At 26.3% G+C, this 15906-nt stretch overlaps 2 protein-coding genes across 4 annotated transcripts in view; one reads left to right on the forward strand and one right to left on the reverse strand.

Moving 5' to 3' along the window:
• On the forward strand, positions 1 to 10991 carry LOC135930470 (uncharacterized). The gene is made up of 5 exons (XM_065467272.1): positions 1 to 92; positions 2701 to 2915; positions 8358 to 8437; positions 9381 to 9499; positions 10823 to 10991. Exons 1-5 carry the CDS (start codon positions 35 to 37, stop codon positions 10858 to 10860), a joined length of 510 nt encoding a protein of 169 aa, XP_065323344.1. The 5' UTR covers positions 1 to 34; the 3' UTR covers positions 10861 to 10991.
• The window catches only part of LOC135930469 (extracellular sulfatase Sulf-1-like), a 22186-nt gene continuing 17088 nt past the window's right edge, over positions 10809 to 15906 (reverse strand). Inside the window, exons 10-16 of one of the 3 annotated variants that reach the window (XM_065467271.1) lie at positions 15382 to 15524; positions 15154 to 15295; positions 13912 to 14203; positions 13414 to 13604; positions 13059 to 13201; positions 12277 to 12389; positions 10809 to 11353 (exon numbers count right to left, since the gene is read on the reverse strand). In XM_065467271.1, the coding sequence (XP_065323343.1) occupies positions 11344 to 11353; positions 12277 to 12389; positions 13059 to 13201; positions 13414 to 13604; positions 13912 to 14203; positions 15154 to 15295; positions 15382 to 15524 (1034 nt within the window). In that variant the 3' untranslated portion in view covers positions 10809 to 11343. Of the gene's footprint in view, positions 11354 to 12276; positions 12390 to 12564; positions 12699 to 13058; positions 13202 to 13413; positions 13605 to 13911; positions 14204 to 15153; positions 15296 to 15381; positions 15525 to 15906 lie in introns of those variants that run through there. The other 2 variants (XR_010572775.1, XR_010572776.1) reach the window with 2 other exon arrangements.

A 15906-nucleotide genomic window follows, 5' to 3' on the forward strand; every position in this document is an offset into this window, starting at 1 on the left:
TTTAAAAACATTATGTGACCATCTATCCCCACATATGCTAATCTTATTTTTGCTCCTGCTAGAATGCTCTGTTAAACTTTTTTCTTGTGAAGGTAATTCATATTTTTTGCCATATTTTTTTTTAATACACCATATCGCAACTTGGAATATATTTTTTTAGCAATAAAATAAATTTCTTAAATTGAAAAGTATTTTATATAAACATATTTGATACGCATGTTATAATTTTTAGCGACTTGCAGACAGAGTAGATTAGGTACCCATTGATTAATTACACAAATATTAATTCAGGAGTTATCAAATTTAAATAAAATGTTATTTATTTTATAAGATAATCATAGTATTACAAGAATGTAATAACAAGAAATATTTTGTAAGATAAAAAATCAAAATTTTATTATGTAAAAGAAATATAAAAAAAAATCAGTTAAAATTGAATAACATATTTATATATTTTTATTTATAACATGATAAATATATTTTTGGGTAATTTTATTTATATTTGATTCTTAAATTTAATCTGGAATTTTTTATGTTTGTTTTTCTGACTAGATCAAAAAAATTAGTCTCCTGCAGGTCTCTTCAACACCTCACCCATATTTGACTCCAATAGATTTAATTTAAAATGATTTTTAGTAAAATTTCATGCAAAAGCCATGGCCTCAGGTGGTTTTAATTAGTGTTATTAAATGGTTTGGTTTGAGCCGATTTTTAGAAACAGTTAACTCAACATTATAGCCAGGAAAATATTGCCTAAACCTCAAGATTTCGATAATATATGTCTAGATCTTTGTTCATTCTATGAGCAAAATCTTCAGGCCTGGGAATATTTTTTATGGATGAAATATTGAGTTAGGGTGAATTCACAGTAGAGAGCGACAGCGACACGACAATCACCACACGACATTAGGCGACAGAGCAGCTGATTTGTTGTAAGCGACATAGCATTCATAGTAGTAGCGACAAGCATTTTTTTTTCAGAATATTTTTATAGAAATAAATTACCTTGTCAATTATAGCTTATAATTTAAAAATATTATTCCATTTTTTTATATTTATTTGTAATGATATAATAAAAAGAAAGTTTTATTTATTATATGTGTCTTAATATGATTAAAATAATAGAAAACATAAATCTATACCCCAAGGGTATACAAGATCATAAACAAAATAATTATTTATGTTAATCCTCAATCTATAAAAAAACCCTCAAAAGTTTCTAAAGATATTAGAGATGCCTTTTCTGAATATTTTTAGATAAATAAAATTATCAAGGCTATTAGAGCTTAATAATATAATAAATTTCAAAAATATTACTCTATTTTTATATATTGATTTGTAATAATTTAATAAAAAGAAAGTTTATTTATTATATATGTCATAAATATAATTAAAATAATATAAAAGCCCTCCAATGAAATAATAACAATATATAATATTTTTCATTCTTCTTCATCAGTGTCAAAGTTGAAGAGAATATCAAAAATAATTTTAATAAGCTTCTTCTTTCCCCTTTCTGATCTTTTTTCCAAGGTTTGATCTAGCATGACATTAAACCAAGAATTTGTAGATGATCTTATTTCTTTCATTTTTTCTATTTCAAGTATTTTCTCAAATAGATCTAGTTTAAAATAAATAAAAATATTTACAAATGTTACCTTGATCAATATTTTTTTTTTAAATTAATTTTTTGCAAGATAAATTTGATGCAATACTAGTTGATGGTGATGCTAAATATATATAGTATTATTTATATAAAATATGATTACAATCATTCCTTAGAATTGTATCTTCACTACTTGTATCTCTGTAGGGGATTTCAATGACTATATATTAATAAAATATTAACAAAATTTAGTATATTTACCATCTTCATATTGATAATTTTCATTACCACTCATTTGCTCAAACATTGCTCTTGCAATATTTGCTTCATCAATTTTAGATATTACAGGATTAGTTTTTTTCAAATTACTGTATTGAATTCCTGGCTCTATAGTTGGAATAAGGAAAGCCATATTGTGATATAATTGCCAAGTGGGAGTTTGATTAGCCCCTGACCCACTCTTTGAAGATTTCAATTTTTTATGCTCCCTCATAAAGCAATCTCTTAAATTTTTCCATGTTGATTTAGAAAATATTTTAAAAACTCTTTAATTACCTGTCTCAATATTGTTTTCAGCTGATATTAATTTCCAAATTGAGTTATTTTTATAACCTATACATTTTTTGTCATAAAGACAAGGATGGTATCTAATGGAATTGATTAAATCTTCTTTATTGATTTTCTATAAAAAATTATTAATATAATATTTATTTATATTCTAATATATATATATATAACATTTATTATTTTAATAGCATATCAAAAATTTACTTGTAAATCTTTTTCGGCCATATTGTAGTTAATGTCGTATGGAAAAAAACAAAATGATTTGTAACTTGATTTTTAAGTTTAATGCGACAAATGTGGCGGGATTGTCGTGTCGCGTCGCAAAAGCTCACTATGAATAGTCATTGGTAATTACATATATTTGTATTTTGTCGTGTCGCTGTCGCTCTCTACTGTGAATTCACCCAGCCATTTTTGAAAATTGGCTCAAAATGAGCCATGTAACAACACTAGTTTTAATGATTATAAATAGGTTATAGATTTTGTTACTATTCTCTCTCCAAATTAAATATTTTTAATATTAATAGATTCATATGTATGTAGACAGTGTGGCAATATTGTACTTACTATCCCAAGCATATTTAATAAACCTAGCATAATAGCTAAAGAAATTTTAAATGAAAAAGTTTTGGGCCCTAATCAAACAACCAAAAACATATTGGTGCAAAAATTTATCAATCCTGAAAATATACCTTTATACTTGATTTCAACTAAGACCGCAAATGTATTTGAGTTTGGCAAAGTAATATTCATATTTAATATAACCTTTTTTTAAATATTTTTGTCCTCTTTATAGTTTGAAAAAAATATCTTAGATTTATTTTTTAAAGAAGAGAGATTTTTGATCAAATTTTACCTAAAAATAAAATGCCAAAATTCTTATTTAAAAAAATTTATAAGTAAATCTTTTGAAATTATCATGCATAAAAATTCTTTAAAATAAAATTTTATTATCCACTATATCTAAGCCTGATAATAATTATTTACAAAGATTTGTGCTTTTACTAAAATATTAGTATATGAGGAATCCAAACTTGATTTTTTATTTGTTTTCCTTCTAATGCTATTTAAAATACAACCTGTCCTAACGACTAACATTTTTCAAATTTTTTTTACCAGTAAAACTTTAGGGGTAAAAATAGTAATTGAAAGAGTTTTTTAACCATATATTGCATATCGCTCATTTGAGTAAATGTTTGACTTATATTCAATTATAAAATCCTATACTCATTTTATTACCTTTAATCCATATAATGTTTAAAAAGGAGTGTTTAAAATATATTTAAAAAGTGTTATTGATCTATATCAGAGACCTGCAAGCCCGGCCCTAAGCCTGGCCTGAGTACATGGGCTGGACCGTATTTTAATTTTTTTTAATATACCTGGACCGGGCCAGGCCAGGCCTGAAATTTTTTTTAAAAAAAATATTCGGGGCGGGCCATATATTTTAAAACCAAATATTTGAAATCGCCATTATTAGCTATAAAAATCAAAAATAAATAAATTTAAAAAAATCCGGGCCAGGCCTGAAAATAATAAAATAAAATTTTTTTAAAAATCTGGGCCGGGCCATACAAATTAAAATATATTTTATGATTGACTACATTTTAACAAAAACAAGTTTATCAACAACACAATAAAGAAGATTATATTATTTAAATATATTTTATTACTTCATGAAATTAAAGTCTTATTTGTACAATTAATTATTTTCCATTATATTTAAATATTTAAACTTGCATTCAGTGGCATATCATAAATATAATATATAACTCAGAGTTGTTAATGCTCCTTTTTAAAATTAGCTAGCTCCCGCTCTTACCTTCTCAAGAGGAGCTAACTCCTGCTCCCGCTACTACATTTTTAAAAGGAGCTAGCTTCCGCTCCAAGTAATGGAGTGCCACTTCATAACCGCTCCTTTGATTTTCATTTTTCTAGAAGGTATACCAAACAAAATCATATTTTTTTATCAAAAAGCTTTATTTATATTAAATGATCTATCAAAATATTTATAACCTTTTATTAGCATTTAAAAGTAATAAATTTTCTAAATTAGAATCTAACAAACATCCACGCTTCTCCCCTAAGACCTCTTTTGCAATACTAAATAGGCGCTCCCCAGGAGCACTAGAGGGAAGCGAGGTTAAAGATATTTTTTAATTAAGGGAATTTCTCGAAAATAGTAATTTTGGTATCATTATTTAAAAAATATTTGTCCAATATATGATCACCTGATGATCAATTTCATGGAATCCGAAAAAATCTTCCAAATCATTTTGTATTTAAATTACTTTTAGATGCTTTTTTAGATTGAAGCTGCTCAATTTTGAAAATTAAATAGTTTTATTTAAACACAAAAGGCATTTTGCCCTTAAATTTCTTTGATTATTTGGATTAACATCTTTTAGAAGTTTAAAATATTTTTTGTGTGATGGAAATGAAAATTCGATTTCTTCATCTATGTTATCTAAATCCTTAACTAAAATTATTTTTTGTTATATATCTATAAAATGAATATTAATATTACAAGATTTTCCAAAAAATTTTCTATATAAAAAAACTTGATGTTTAATATTTAAAATGATTAGATGAAAAACCAATATGAAACTCGGCTAAACATTTAATAATGGATAAATTTAAATAAAATAAAATTTCATTTTTATTGAATTTTAATTAACAAATATTATGTGGAGCGGCGCTCTTCCACTCCAGCCCTAAAAGAAGCTAGCTCCCGCTCTCACTTCTCAATTTTCTTACTCCTCAATTTTCTCACTCCTCAATTTAAAAAAGAGGGGCGCTCCAGGTGTTTGTGAAAAAATGTAGCAATAGACGGTTGCGAAAAAAATTAGGTAAAGCTAGGTGACGGCCCACTGGCCAAAGAATAACGAAAAGAAAGGGAAGTGCAAAATATCACTGTAAATTTTCTAAAAAAATTAGTTGTGTAAAATGTGGTGTGGCCAATCATAATTGTTTTACAGATTTTTTTTTTATGAACTAATTGTTATTTATTAGTGATATTAAGGTAACTAGTTACATTTTGGCTAAAAAATAACTGTAACTAGTTATATTTTTAAAATTGTAACTAGTAACTGTAACTAGTTAAAATTTTTGAAATGTAACTGCCAAAAGTAACTAGTTACTTTTAAAGATATATTCAAATAATTAATTTTATTTTTAATATGTTGTGATAAATTAATTTTAAATTAAATTTATTTTTTAAATTAAATTTATTAATTTAAAATTTAGCTAGTATTGAAAAAAGGTAACTAAAATCAAATAATTATTTATAAATTAATAATATCATGTTATAGGTTTAATAATCTTTATGATAATGACAACATCATTGCTGCAATTCTTCACCTTTTATTTAAAACTGACTGGCCTTGGATTAGGCAAGAAAGTGTAGTTGGATTTTTTGACCTAAAGCGCCAAAATATTCTGGATAATGAACTTATAGAAAACTTTATCAAATCTAATAACAACATTTTTCTTTATATAACGATTTTCCAAAATTAAAATTACTCTTTAAATATAATGTTGTTCTAACATCAAGTGCTCCCGTAGAGCGCTTATTCAGTCTAGGTAAGCTCATTTTTGGAGATAAACGAGTACGTCTCCTAGATTATAACTTTGAAATTAATTTGTTGTTAAAAGCAAATAAACATTTATTAGATTCTAATTTTTATGAAAAATAAATGTTTTTTTTCAATGCAAATATATATTTTTATATTCGATGTAAATATTCAATTTTGCGATATTTTTTTATATAAATAAATTGTATATTATTTTAAATAACTGATTATACTTTGTTTATCCTAATTTTTTTTATATTAAATAAATGCATTCAATAAATAAATAATGCACATATGAAGGATGTATAAAGTAAAGTTATTTTTGAAAATAACTGTAATTAATAACTAGTTACTTTTGTAAAAATGTAACTAGTAACTATAACTAGTTATGTTTTTGCCAATGTAACTATTAACTGTAACTAGTTATGTTTCAAAAGTAACTTTTAACATCACTATTATTTATATAATAATGATTAGATTATACAATTATATATAATTCGTTATATTGAATTAAAATTAAAATTTTTTTAACTTTTAATGTGCAATTGAATACACATTTAAAAATTATCAATTAAAAACGCGGGTAAAAAGAATTAAAATACTTTTACTAAATCATAAAGATAAGGAAACACTTTGGTTATTTAAGCCTAGTTATAAAAGCTTAAACATGTTTTATAAATTAAACTTACTAATTTGATCTATCATTTCGAGTCCGGATTAGGCTTGTCCTGGATCGAAACCATTTAAAATTTTTTTCTAGATTCTGGCTCCGAATCTTTTTTTGCAATTTCCTCCTGGATTCATATTAAACCCACAAAAATTTTGTCAGTTTCAGAACCCTTGTTTTAATCAGCCCATTATATATAAAGTATATTAGTTTAATTATTTTCATGTCATTTTATGACATGAGTTTATATTTGGCATAATCAGGCTCGTACGCAAGAATTCACTATGGGGGAAGGTGGGGATAATTAAATTTTATTTTTGGAATTATTCTAGAAGTTATCTAAGAATAGTTTCAGAAATATGTTATGACTTAGTGACCATAAAATATTGACAATTTATAATACACAAATTCTAATATAAATTAATGATAAAATATTAAATGTATATAATCGATGTATGATTTTGTAAAAAAATATAGAAATTTTTTAAGAATTTAAATTTGATATAAATTATATTTTATAAAAAATGTTGGGAATACAGAATATCTTAAGATTATTCTTAAGATTGCATTTATATAAACTTAAAATATTCATGGAAAAAAATTTGTGGTGCGATAAAAAATGGAATTGCATGAAGAAATATAATTAATAGGCTTATTATAAATTTATAAATTTATAATTGTAAAATTCAATCTTCTTTGGGATTGAGTTAATTTTTCAATGATTTCATCAGTGCTTGATGTCAACTCTCCCTATGTATAATAAAAGAACTAACCTATTCAATCTTTTTTTTCAGAGTTAGTACTTCTCATGTTTTTTTATTATTCTTAAAGTAGAAAATGTTCTTTTATTGGTAGAAGTACTAGTTGTCAAAATATATAATAATTTTAATATATTAAGTTTAAAATATGTTCGAAATAATGCAAGAAACATCTATCGCATTTTTTGAACATTATCAACCATAGTTAATATTTTATACCACATTTTGTATTTAGCTAGTAATGCTTCAAGGGAAAATTTAAATATCCTCACTATAAAAACCTGTCAAATATTTAATTTTTCTCTGCCACGATTTGAAATAGATTCGAAAAGATTCTCTGGGATACGAGGTAGGAATAGTAATATTTATCAAAAATATTTTATTCGGCATTTGAATTTTTTGACTTTGGGAGGGGGATTTATCTCTCTGCCCCCCCCCACACGGCTATGTAAGTATCTGGGTTATATTTTTTCGCAATTCTTGTATTTCATTACTACATTAGATTACCATTTTTTGTTATAAGGCGGTGTCTAAAATATCATAAAATTCGATTCAAACTTTTGAAGCTTTAATCAATTATAGTATTCGAGTAAATTATAATTATAAAGTATAAACTTGTTCAAAATATAATTTTAGAATATTTTCAAAAATTTAATATACGATTTCGAATTTTATAAAAATGATTTTGGACATCGACTAAAGTAAAAATTTACCTTATTTTTTTTTCTTTATTCTGCTGGTATATATAAATGCTAATCTAAAGTTAAAGAAGAAAACAATTCTTATTTTAGACTATTTTTAGGTTTGCTCCTCCGATTATTTGTAGCAGTATAGAAGAGTCTATTGTTGCAAAATTAGATAATTTAAAGCGATTTTGAACCGACCCCCCCCCCTCCCAAATAATCATTAACCGAGTCCTTGCCTAACTACCATCTTCGACTAAAAATTTCGCTTAAGGAATTAGTTCAATCTTCATGGAAGCATTTCTGTTGACACACAACTAAAGAATGATCCGAATTTAGAAGACTAGATAAGATATGATCATTAACATTTTGGAGTGCCAGTTCCGCTATATTTACATTAATTTTTTTTTATAATAAACTCAATTGTTTTATATTTTGACTAATTTTATTATCGATTATTTTTTTAAAAAATGTTTTAACTAAATATATACATTTTTTTTGTAGAAAATAGTCAAAGATTCATTTTACAAAGATTTTACTCATGTTCCAGTGTTTTGCAAAAAATGCAGGAAGCACCTAGGCTGGTTTACTTCATATTTATAATCATTTTTCCTTTCCGAATGAATGAAATATTTTAGTCATTTCTATATATAACCTTTTTTTTCAAAGCCGTCTTTGGCATAATAGTTGTGGCCTCTCAGACACCATTTAATCGTTAATATTAAAAAAAATAATTGCTGGAAACATGCCTAAGAAACGGCTTCAATATAAAGATGTTTTTGTGTTGCTCTTTCTTACATATTTTTTAGCTAATGTTAATGTAACCAATTTTATTAAAATAATTCTATTCTTAAAATAAAATAAATCAGTAAATTTAAAAATAAAACAATCTTGAAATGGCTTGATGTACTGTGGTTAAAGGGATCAATTTTTTAGAAAAGGCTAACCCAATATATTGCCCAAATATATTTCGCTTGTTGAAGATTTTGGTGAAAGATGACAGAAAGGTTTGGACAAACGAATCGAGACTTGCTTAAAATAATTTTATACTTAAAGGGTATGACTTAATGCGAATAGTAGTTTTTTGGCTCCTTGACAAATTAAATCCTGCGTCGGGCCTTTTTTAGCTAATTCATTACACTAGAAGCTCATTATTTATTCAAAAGTTTATTTAGTCTTAATTTTTAGCTTCTATTTATAAGTGAAGTAGATCTGGCATTTGTTAATGATTTAAGAGACATCGCGAATAAAATTAAATATTAGTTTTTTATTAAGGGAAGTGAGGAATCGAAATTTAAAAAAATTGGCGGGATCAGCCATTGACATTGTTTTTAAAAAATCGTTGGTATCGGCCGACACCGTTGACATCAGGCAAAGATGTTGAAGCCGTTTCCTAATTTGGCACCCAAAGTAGAAGTGATTGATTTCAGTTACATATTTCAAGAAGTTGTAATTAGGGCTGCGCCAACCTTATCAATATACAATATTTTTTTTAAAATAATTATAAAACATTATTTTTGCATAAAGGCTTTACGAACCTAGACAGTCTGCCTGCCTCAAATCAGACCCCGAAGAGATGTGTCACGAATTATATGACAAAAACGCGTTTTATGGAATCCTTAGATCCGAAATTTGTTCGAGAAATTGTAAATTATAAATTAAGAAAGAGAAAAAAAATTACTAATTAATTGACAGAATTAAGTTAACCTTATATAAAAAATCAATAGTTCCTCAAGAAATATAATATAAAACAATGGCATCGCTAGGGACTATACTTGTATAATGGCCTATTTTTTTAGGCTAAAGCATATAATAACTCAATTATTCATTTTAAGGCTAAGCCTTAATCATTTGTTGTTAAGCTAAGCTCGGCCGCAAACCTTGCATTCACATTTAGCGTGACTTCGCGAATTCGCCGATATTTTGGATACTTCTCCACGAATTCACGCTAACTTGAATGCAGGGTTGATCCTTTTTTTGTTGGCTCGAACTAGGCCTAAATAATCTTTGACCCAAGATTCACTTTCATCATTACCACTTTTTCAGGCTATGACCTCTTATTTTAGGTTAAGCATAGTCAGCCATCAATATAGTCAAGTCATAGACTTTTCCAGTTGGGAGTAAGAGGAAATTTGCCTGTTCTTCTATTATTTTAAACCAATAAAAATGTCCCCCCTCTCCCTCAAAAATATATACAGTATTTTAAAGACTTCTAATAAAATTTATAGGAAAAATATCAACCTAATTGTGTCCCTTCCCCTAGCTATGAGTCTAATAATTCAATTCTTCTAAATTTAATTTGTTGGTAGATTGGTAATAAGTGGATCTGCTCCATAGTTTAAAACTGCCCTATGTGTCTGCAAACCTGAGGATGTCTGTTACGCCTCTGAATAAAACCCTCCAAAAAATTGCATCTAATATATCTTGGAAATTTTTTTAGATACCTTTTTAAGCCATAAGACATATTTGAAGAGTATCTTTTAACAAATCTGCTGAAATTAACAAATGCTTCAAGTATCCTTAATTGGTTTCTCTTTAAATATGCTCAATAAATCTTTTTTTTAAAATTATTCCTTAAAACAAATTGATTTCCCCGGACAATTTTTTTTTTTTCATAAAGTATGACCACCTTACACATTATTTTAGAATAAATTATTAATATAAATATAGATATATATAATTCGTCGATTTCTAAACAATACTGTTTATCCATTTATAATAGCTTTCTCTAAACAGCCTAAAACGAAAGAGATTTAGGTTTACATAGACAACATATCTTTGTGACTCCTTCCAAGCCAAAATTATATATTTAATGGACCAACTTAAAAAAAACCAGGTTGACCTAGTTCAAAATCAATTTAGCCAGAACAGGACATGGATTAAAGACTAAATAAGAATTGAATACAATTAATATAAGAAAAATTAATAATTTTTTTTATTTATCAATGATTTAAAAAAATAAATATTAGATGCAGATTCTTTGATCATTTACCGCCAACACTTGTGATCAATGGGCTAGCGTATTGCTTCATTATGATCATTTATATTTTTATGCATTTCATTTAATAAGTAATTTGGTATTTAATCTTCGTATAATAAATTCATAGAAATTCACAACATTTTTTTAAAATATATACATATTTTTTAAAAAATATACAATGATCGAATGCAATTTTACACTTGTTTTGGATTGAAAATCACACATATAATAACATTTTTAGCGAAAATATCCCTAGTAAAGATTATAAATCAACTTTAAATAAATTAGTATAGTTAGAAAATGAAGAATGTTTCATTTACTATACAAGTTAATAATTTAATAAAATATTATAAAGTTGAAATTACAAAAGGAATAAGTAGTGGTTTAGCATTAATGAAGGAGTTTATAAAATGAAATCTATAAAGATTCATGTACATTTTTCTCCTAGAAGACTCGACAAAAATCGTTATTTCTCCGTCGACCAATTATTGGGTATAATGCTGCTATCTTTTAGCTGAGTCTAATAGATAAAATTATAATTAATATAGATAATGCAATATAGTATTATGTTTTTGAAAATTTGAACATACCTAAATTCCTTTTTAAAAAAGCAAAAACCTATCCATGCACACTTTAAAAGATATGAAATAACGAGACGCTGATTTATACGATAAATTATCAACGATATAGTTTTATATGGCGTTATTTTTTGTTTTATTTTGCTTAGTTTAAGTTCATACCAGATTGTCCGAGCGTTTTGTAAGAAGAAAAATAAATGTTTATGTTTTAAACATAAAACCTACGTCATCAAAAAAATTACAATTGAGCGAATCAGCAAAATGTACTCTTATTTTCGCAAAAATAATTGCAGATTTCATTTTGCTAATTTTATTTTCTCGCGAATTCGCTCAATTTTTAATGGCTTTACTTGGCATTCATAGGTAGCGCTAATTTGCGGCGAGGTATACGAATTTTACTGCTAAGTATACAAAATTCACAGCGATATCGGCGTATTTTATATACTTCGCCGCGAATTCGCGCTAACTGTAAATGGCTACGTCTTAAGCTTATCTTGTAATTTTTTGTTGTTTATGATTGAATTGTCCGACAACAATTCATGATGATTTCCAGAGTTGTTAAAGGATCTAGATGCAAGTATCTAGATACAAAAATGTGGTATTTGTATCTAGATAGATTTTTGATTAAAATATGTGTATCTAGATATTAATTTAGACGATGTATCTGTATCTAGATCCATTTAAAAAGTATCTTTTAATAACTCTTATGATTTCATCAAAAATAGATAAACAGCTTTGAACGTAGTCTTACATAGTTGGTTTTTTTAACGTATAATATGCGCGATTTTACAATGCGTAGACTAAAAGAGATTATTTATTTACTTCCTAGTAAGAATTTATACCATATTATATAATAATTTATTACTTTTGGTTAAAAAGCACATTACATTCCTGTCCTTTGCAAGTTTTTAGTTTCAATAACATATTATGTAGATTTAGAAGCTTCGGTAACGATAATTTTGCCACTATATTTTTGAGCTTTGATTTTTATTATATCATAATAAATATAATAAGTATTTAAATGGGCTAACGCTATTTTTTTGAGGCCAATTTTAATTGAAATATAGCTAGAAATATGATTATTTTTAAAATGAATAAATCTTTTATAAATAATATATCATTTTTATATGCAACAATGATCAATTTTGTTTACGCTACATCCCCGTGCATGGATTCAATTTTCCTCTAGTATGGTTCTAATTTAAGAAAGCTGTTTCGGTTCCTAAGACAAGTGGATTCCAGTTTCGGTTCTTAATTTTACGCGGTTCCAAGGGTACCTTCCAAACTCTGTTAAAGCAACCAAAAATTTAAACAATAAATAAACTCAAAATGAATCACAAAATTTTGAACAATATAATGTCTTTTGTTAGAACCCGTTCTTTTTCGATTTTTTTCAATTTCTAAATAAATTTCGGTTAGTTAAAATTCGAGTTTAAAAAAAATCTTTAAAGATTTTTTCGCCTAAAATTTTGAGTATAAGATTTTTAACGCACGAGAATCACAAAAGATTTGTAATTGGGTAAAATATAACAAAAATTGGTTGGAGCTTCTTAAAGAAATCTTCAGCCAACAAAAATCTCTAGACTTTATTTTTTTTTATTTTGAGGAGCAAAACTGGTAGAATTATTAATATCGCAATCTAATAACTTGATAAGGATCGTTTTCGATGTCATAATAACTTATAAATCCGGTCACGAATTCGCAATACAAAAAATTAAACGTTTTGTTGATTGTTCGTAAGCAGGAGAAGGATTGGTTATTGGCGTTTTGGCAGAAGCAAAATGGTCCCACTTATATATATAAAAGTGAATAAAAAAATCGAAATGTATAAAAATTTAGTATTTTGAGATTAATTGATATCCTTAATGAAGAACAATATTTTCTTGTTGTATTACATAAATAAGACACAATTAGAAAGAATATCAAATTATTATTGAGCTCATGTGACTGGGGCTTAAATTAATGGCTAGCAACTATTTTATATATTTCACGTAATTCATACGTGTCCAAAAAGGTGGCGTTTTCCAGTGATAATTATCATGTTGAAAGCAATTCATCATTTTTTCGTTGCAGCATTTATCTTTTCCATCTTTGTGTTTTTTCTTCCTATGCCTTTTTTGCCGCGTTTTTTTAGGTTTAAAGCTGTCCAAACTTTTCGAAGTCCTGATAAACGCGCCATGCTTGAGAGCATTTCTTAGTTTCATAGTAAAATGTAATTATTTCTACAAATTAAATTAGGAGGAAAAAATGGGCTTAGTTTTAAGATTATTGAACGAAAAGAAAGAATAGATATAATATTGATCGCTCACCAGCTGGGCGAAAGAATGGACAAAATATGCAAAATATTTTTTACATATTTTACCTACATACGAAAAATTAATTTTGTGGGAGGACAACTTGTACAAAATTATTTTATAATTCTGAAAAAATAAACTTTAGTTGGACGGGTCGCGCCGACCTATTAAATAGAAGTTAATAATCGCCTTTGCCTAATTATAACCTTTTTGTTTTGACTGAATAATCATCTTCGCCTGCAACATTATATAAATTGTTAACAGTTTGGCCGTGTATCTCTAAACCTTCTACTATTCCTATTGGCTTTTCATTTCTAGCTTGGGCATCATAGCTATCTATTATGTATGGGCGATCACTGCTTAGTTCTCCGATAGTATCTTCGTAATGATCGTACGAACTCTGTACCTCTTCATCATTCCCGCTTATTCCGTTATAGTGTCCTACGTATTGAGGGCAAGCGCAAATTTCATAATTAAGATTATGATTATCTTTTTCTTCTAAATGATGAAATAATTCATATTATTTTAATAAATAGGATTTAGTTTCGTAAAGGGAAAATAGTGATTTGGGGTAAAATAACTATAACTCATCATTTTATATAAAAAATATTTTAAGGTTAAAACAATGGGATTGTTTCAAAATAATAACCTAATTTTTTTATGAATATAATTTAATACGCAAATTTTATTCCTTTCTTTTTATTATATAAATCAATGGAAAGTGCGCAGCTATTGGGATCGGGCCAAAAAAAGAGGGGAATTTCTTATTAATTATGAAATAAAATTTTGCGAAGCAAACTGGAAAATTAAAATAAATATTTATGAGCCATTATTATAAAATTATATTTGTAATAAATTAAATTAGTAAACTCTTCCCGAAATTAACATTGGAATAACCATTCTATTCCATAATTTTCTCCAAATTCTATTGATGGTTCTATTTCATGCTTACACGCTTTTCTACTAAAAAAGCTGGAACGTTGACAATAAAAAAAACTTAGGGGCAATGTTAAATATTTCTTTTTTTTCTATTTTGCTTTTTAAAATATTTTTAAATCAAAGAAAGTTACAAATTATTTCACAGGATAAAAAAAATATAAAATTAAATTCCGATTTATTTTCATAGTAAGTTTTGAAAAAAATATTGATTTTTAAAAAAATTTTGATTCCATCTTTTTTATACATGAAAATTACAGTATTTTTTTTTTTAAAAAAATTAAAATATTTAGTTAAAATTTGATTTAAAAAACTCTATTTCAAAAATAACCATCAAACTCTGCAGTTAAAATAATTAAAATTCTATATAATAAGAAATGTTTATTTTGCTTATGTTTCAAATGATAAAATTTTAAGCTATTTGTAGCCGTAAATTCTAACAGATGAGTGTCAAATTCCTGTTCAAACAATTATTTTTGTTTAAGGTTTAAAATTTTTAAGAATATAAATACTTTTTTCTGATTTTGCTGAATATAACGGCGAAATTATTCTATTATCAGTTACGACGGAAGCGTTAGGAAAAGGAAAACTTTCCGACCTTTCACTACGAAATTTTAAAGAATTTTGATGCTTTTTCAAAAAGTTACGGATGTCCTTAAATAATAATTATATATATTATTTATCGAAAAAGCTTATGGTTAAATTTTTTTTAAATATATGTGCATAAAATTAATAACAACTTTTAATTCCTTTAGGCAAGCCTTATAAGCTTTTATTTGATCTCTAATGTCTTCTTTGTGCCTATCCCAGAGATATAAACTGTAAACCGAATATTCGCAAATGACAGTATTGTTTTCGGTCATTCTACATTTTTTGATATTTCCTTAATTATTATTATATTTAAATTTAGTAAACAGTATTTTGTCAGTTTAATTAATGATTATAATCATAGGTGCCCATACATGTGTAAATCTCGACTCAATTAATATGGTGATAAAACTATAATTAGCATACAAAGATATTACACATAATATTAAAAACAAGGTGTTTTATGGTAAAACAAAACCGACATTTAGCTAAACAGATTACCAAGAATATACTATTAAAAGAACACAATTAATGTTTTTCAGCAAAAAAAGACTTTATTCATCCTATCCACATAAATATATGGCCTTTTCCTGGGAAAAGTCTATGGACGCTCTGGGTTATTAGTAACATTAAATTCTTTAACAGAGTCAAAACTTAATTGAAAATTAACGGCATAT

This window comes from Gordionus sp. m RMFG-2023, chromosome 5 (assembly GCF_954871325.1).
Source record: "Gordionus sp. m RMFG-2023 chromosome 5, tfGorSpeb1-WG-v2, whole genome shotgun sequence".
Classification (NCBI taxonomy): Eukaryota; Metazoa; Nematomorpha; class Gordioida; order Chordodea; family Parachordodidae; genus Gordionus; species Gordionus sp. m RMFG-2023.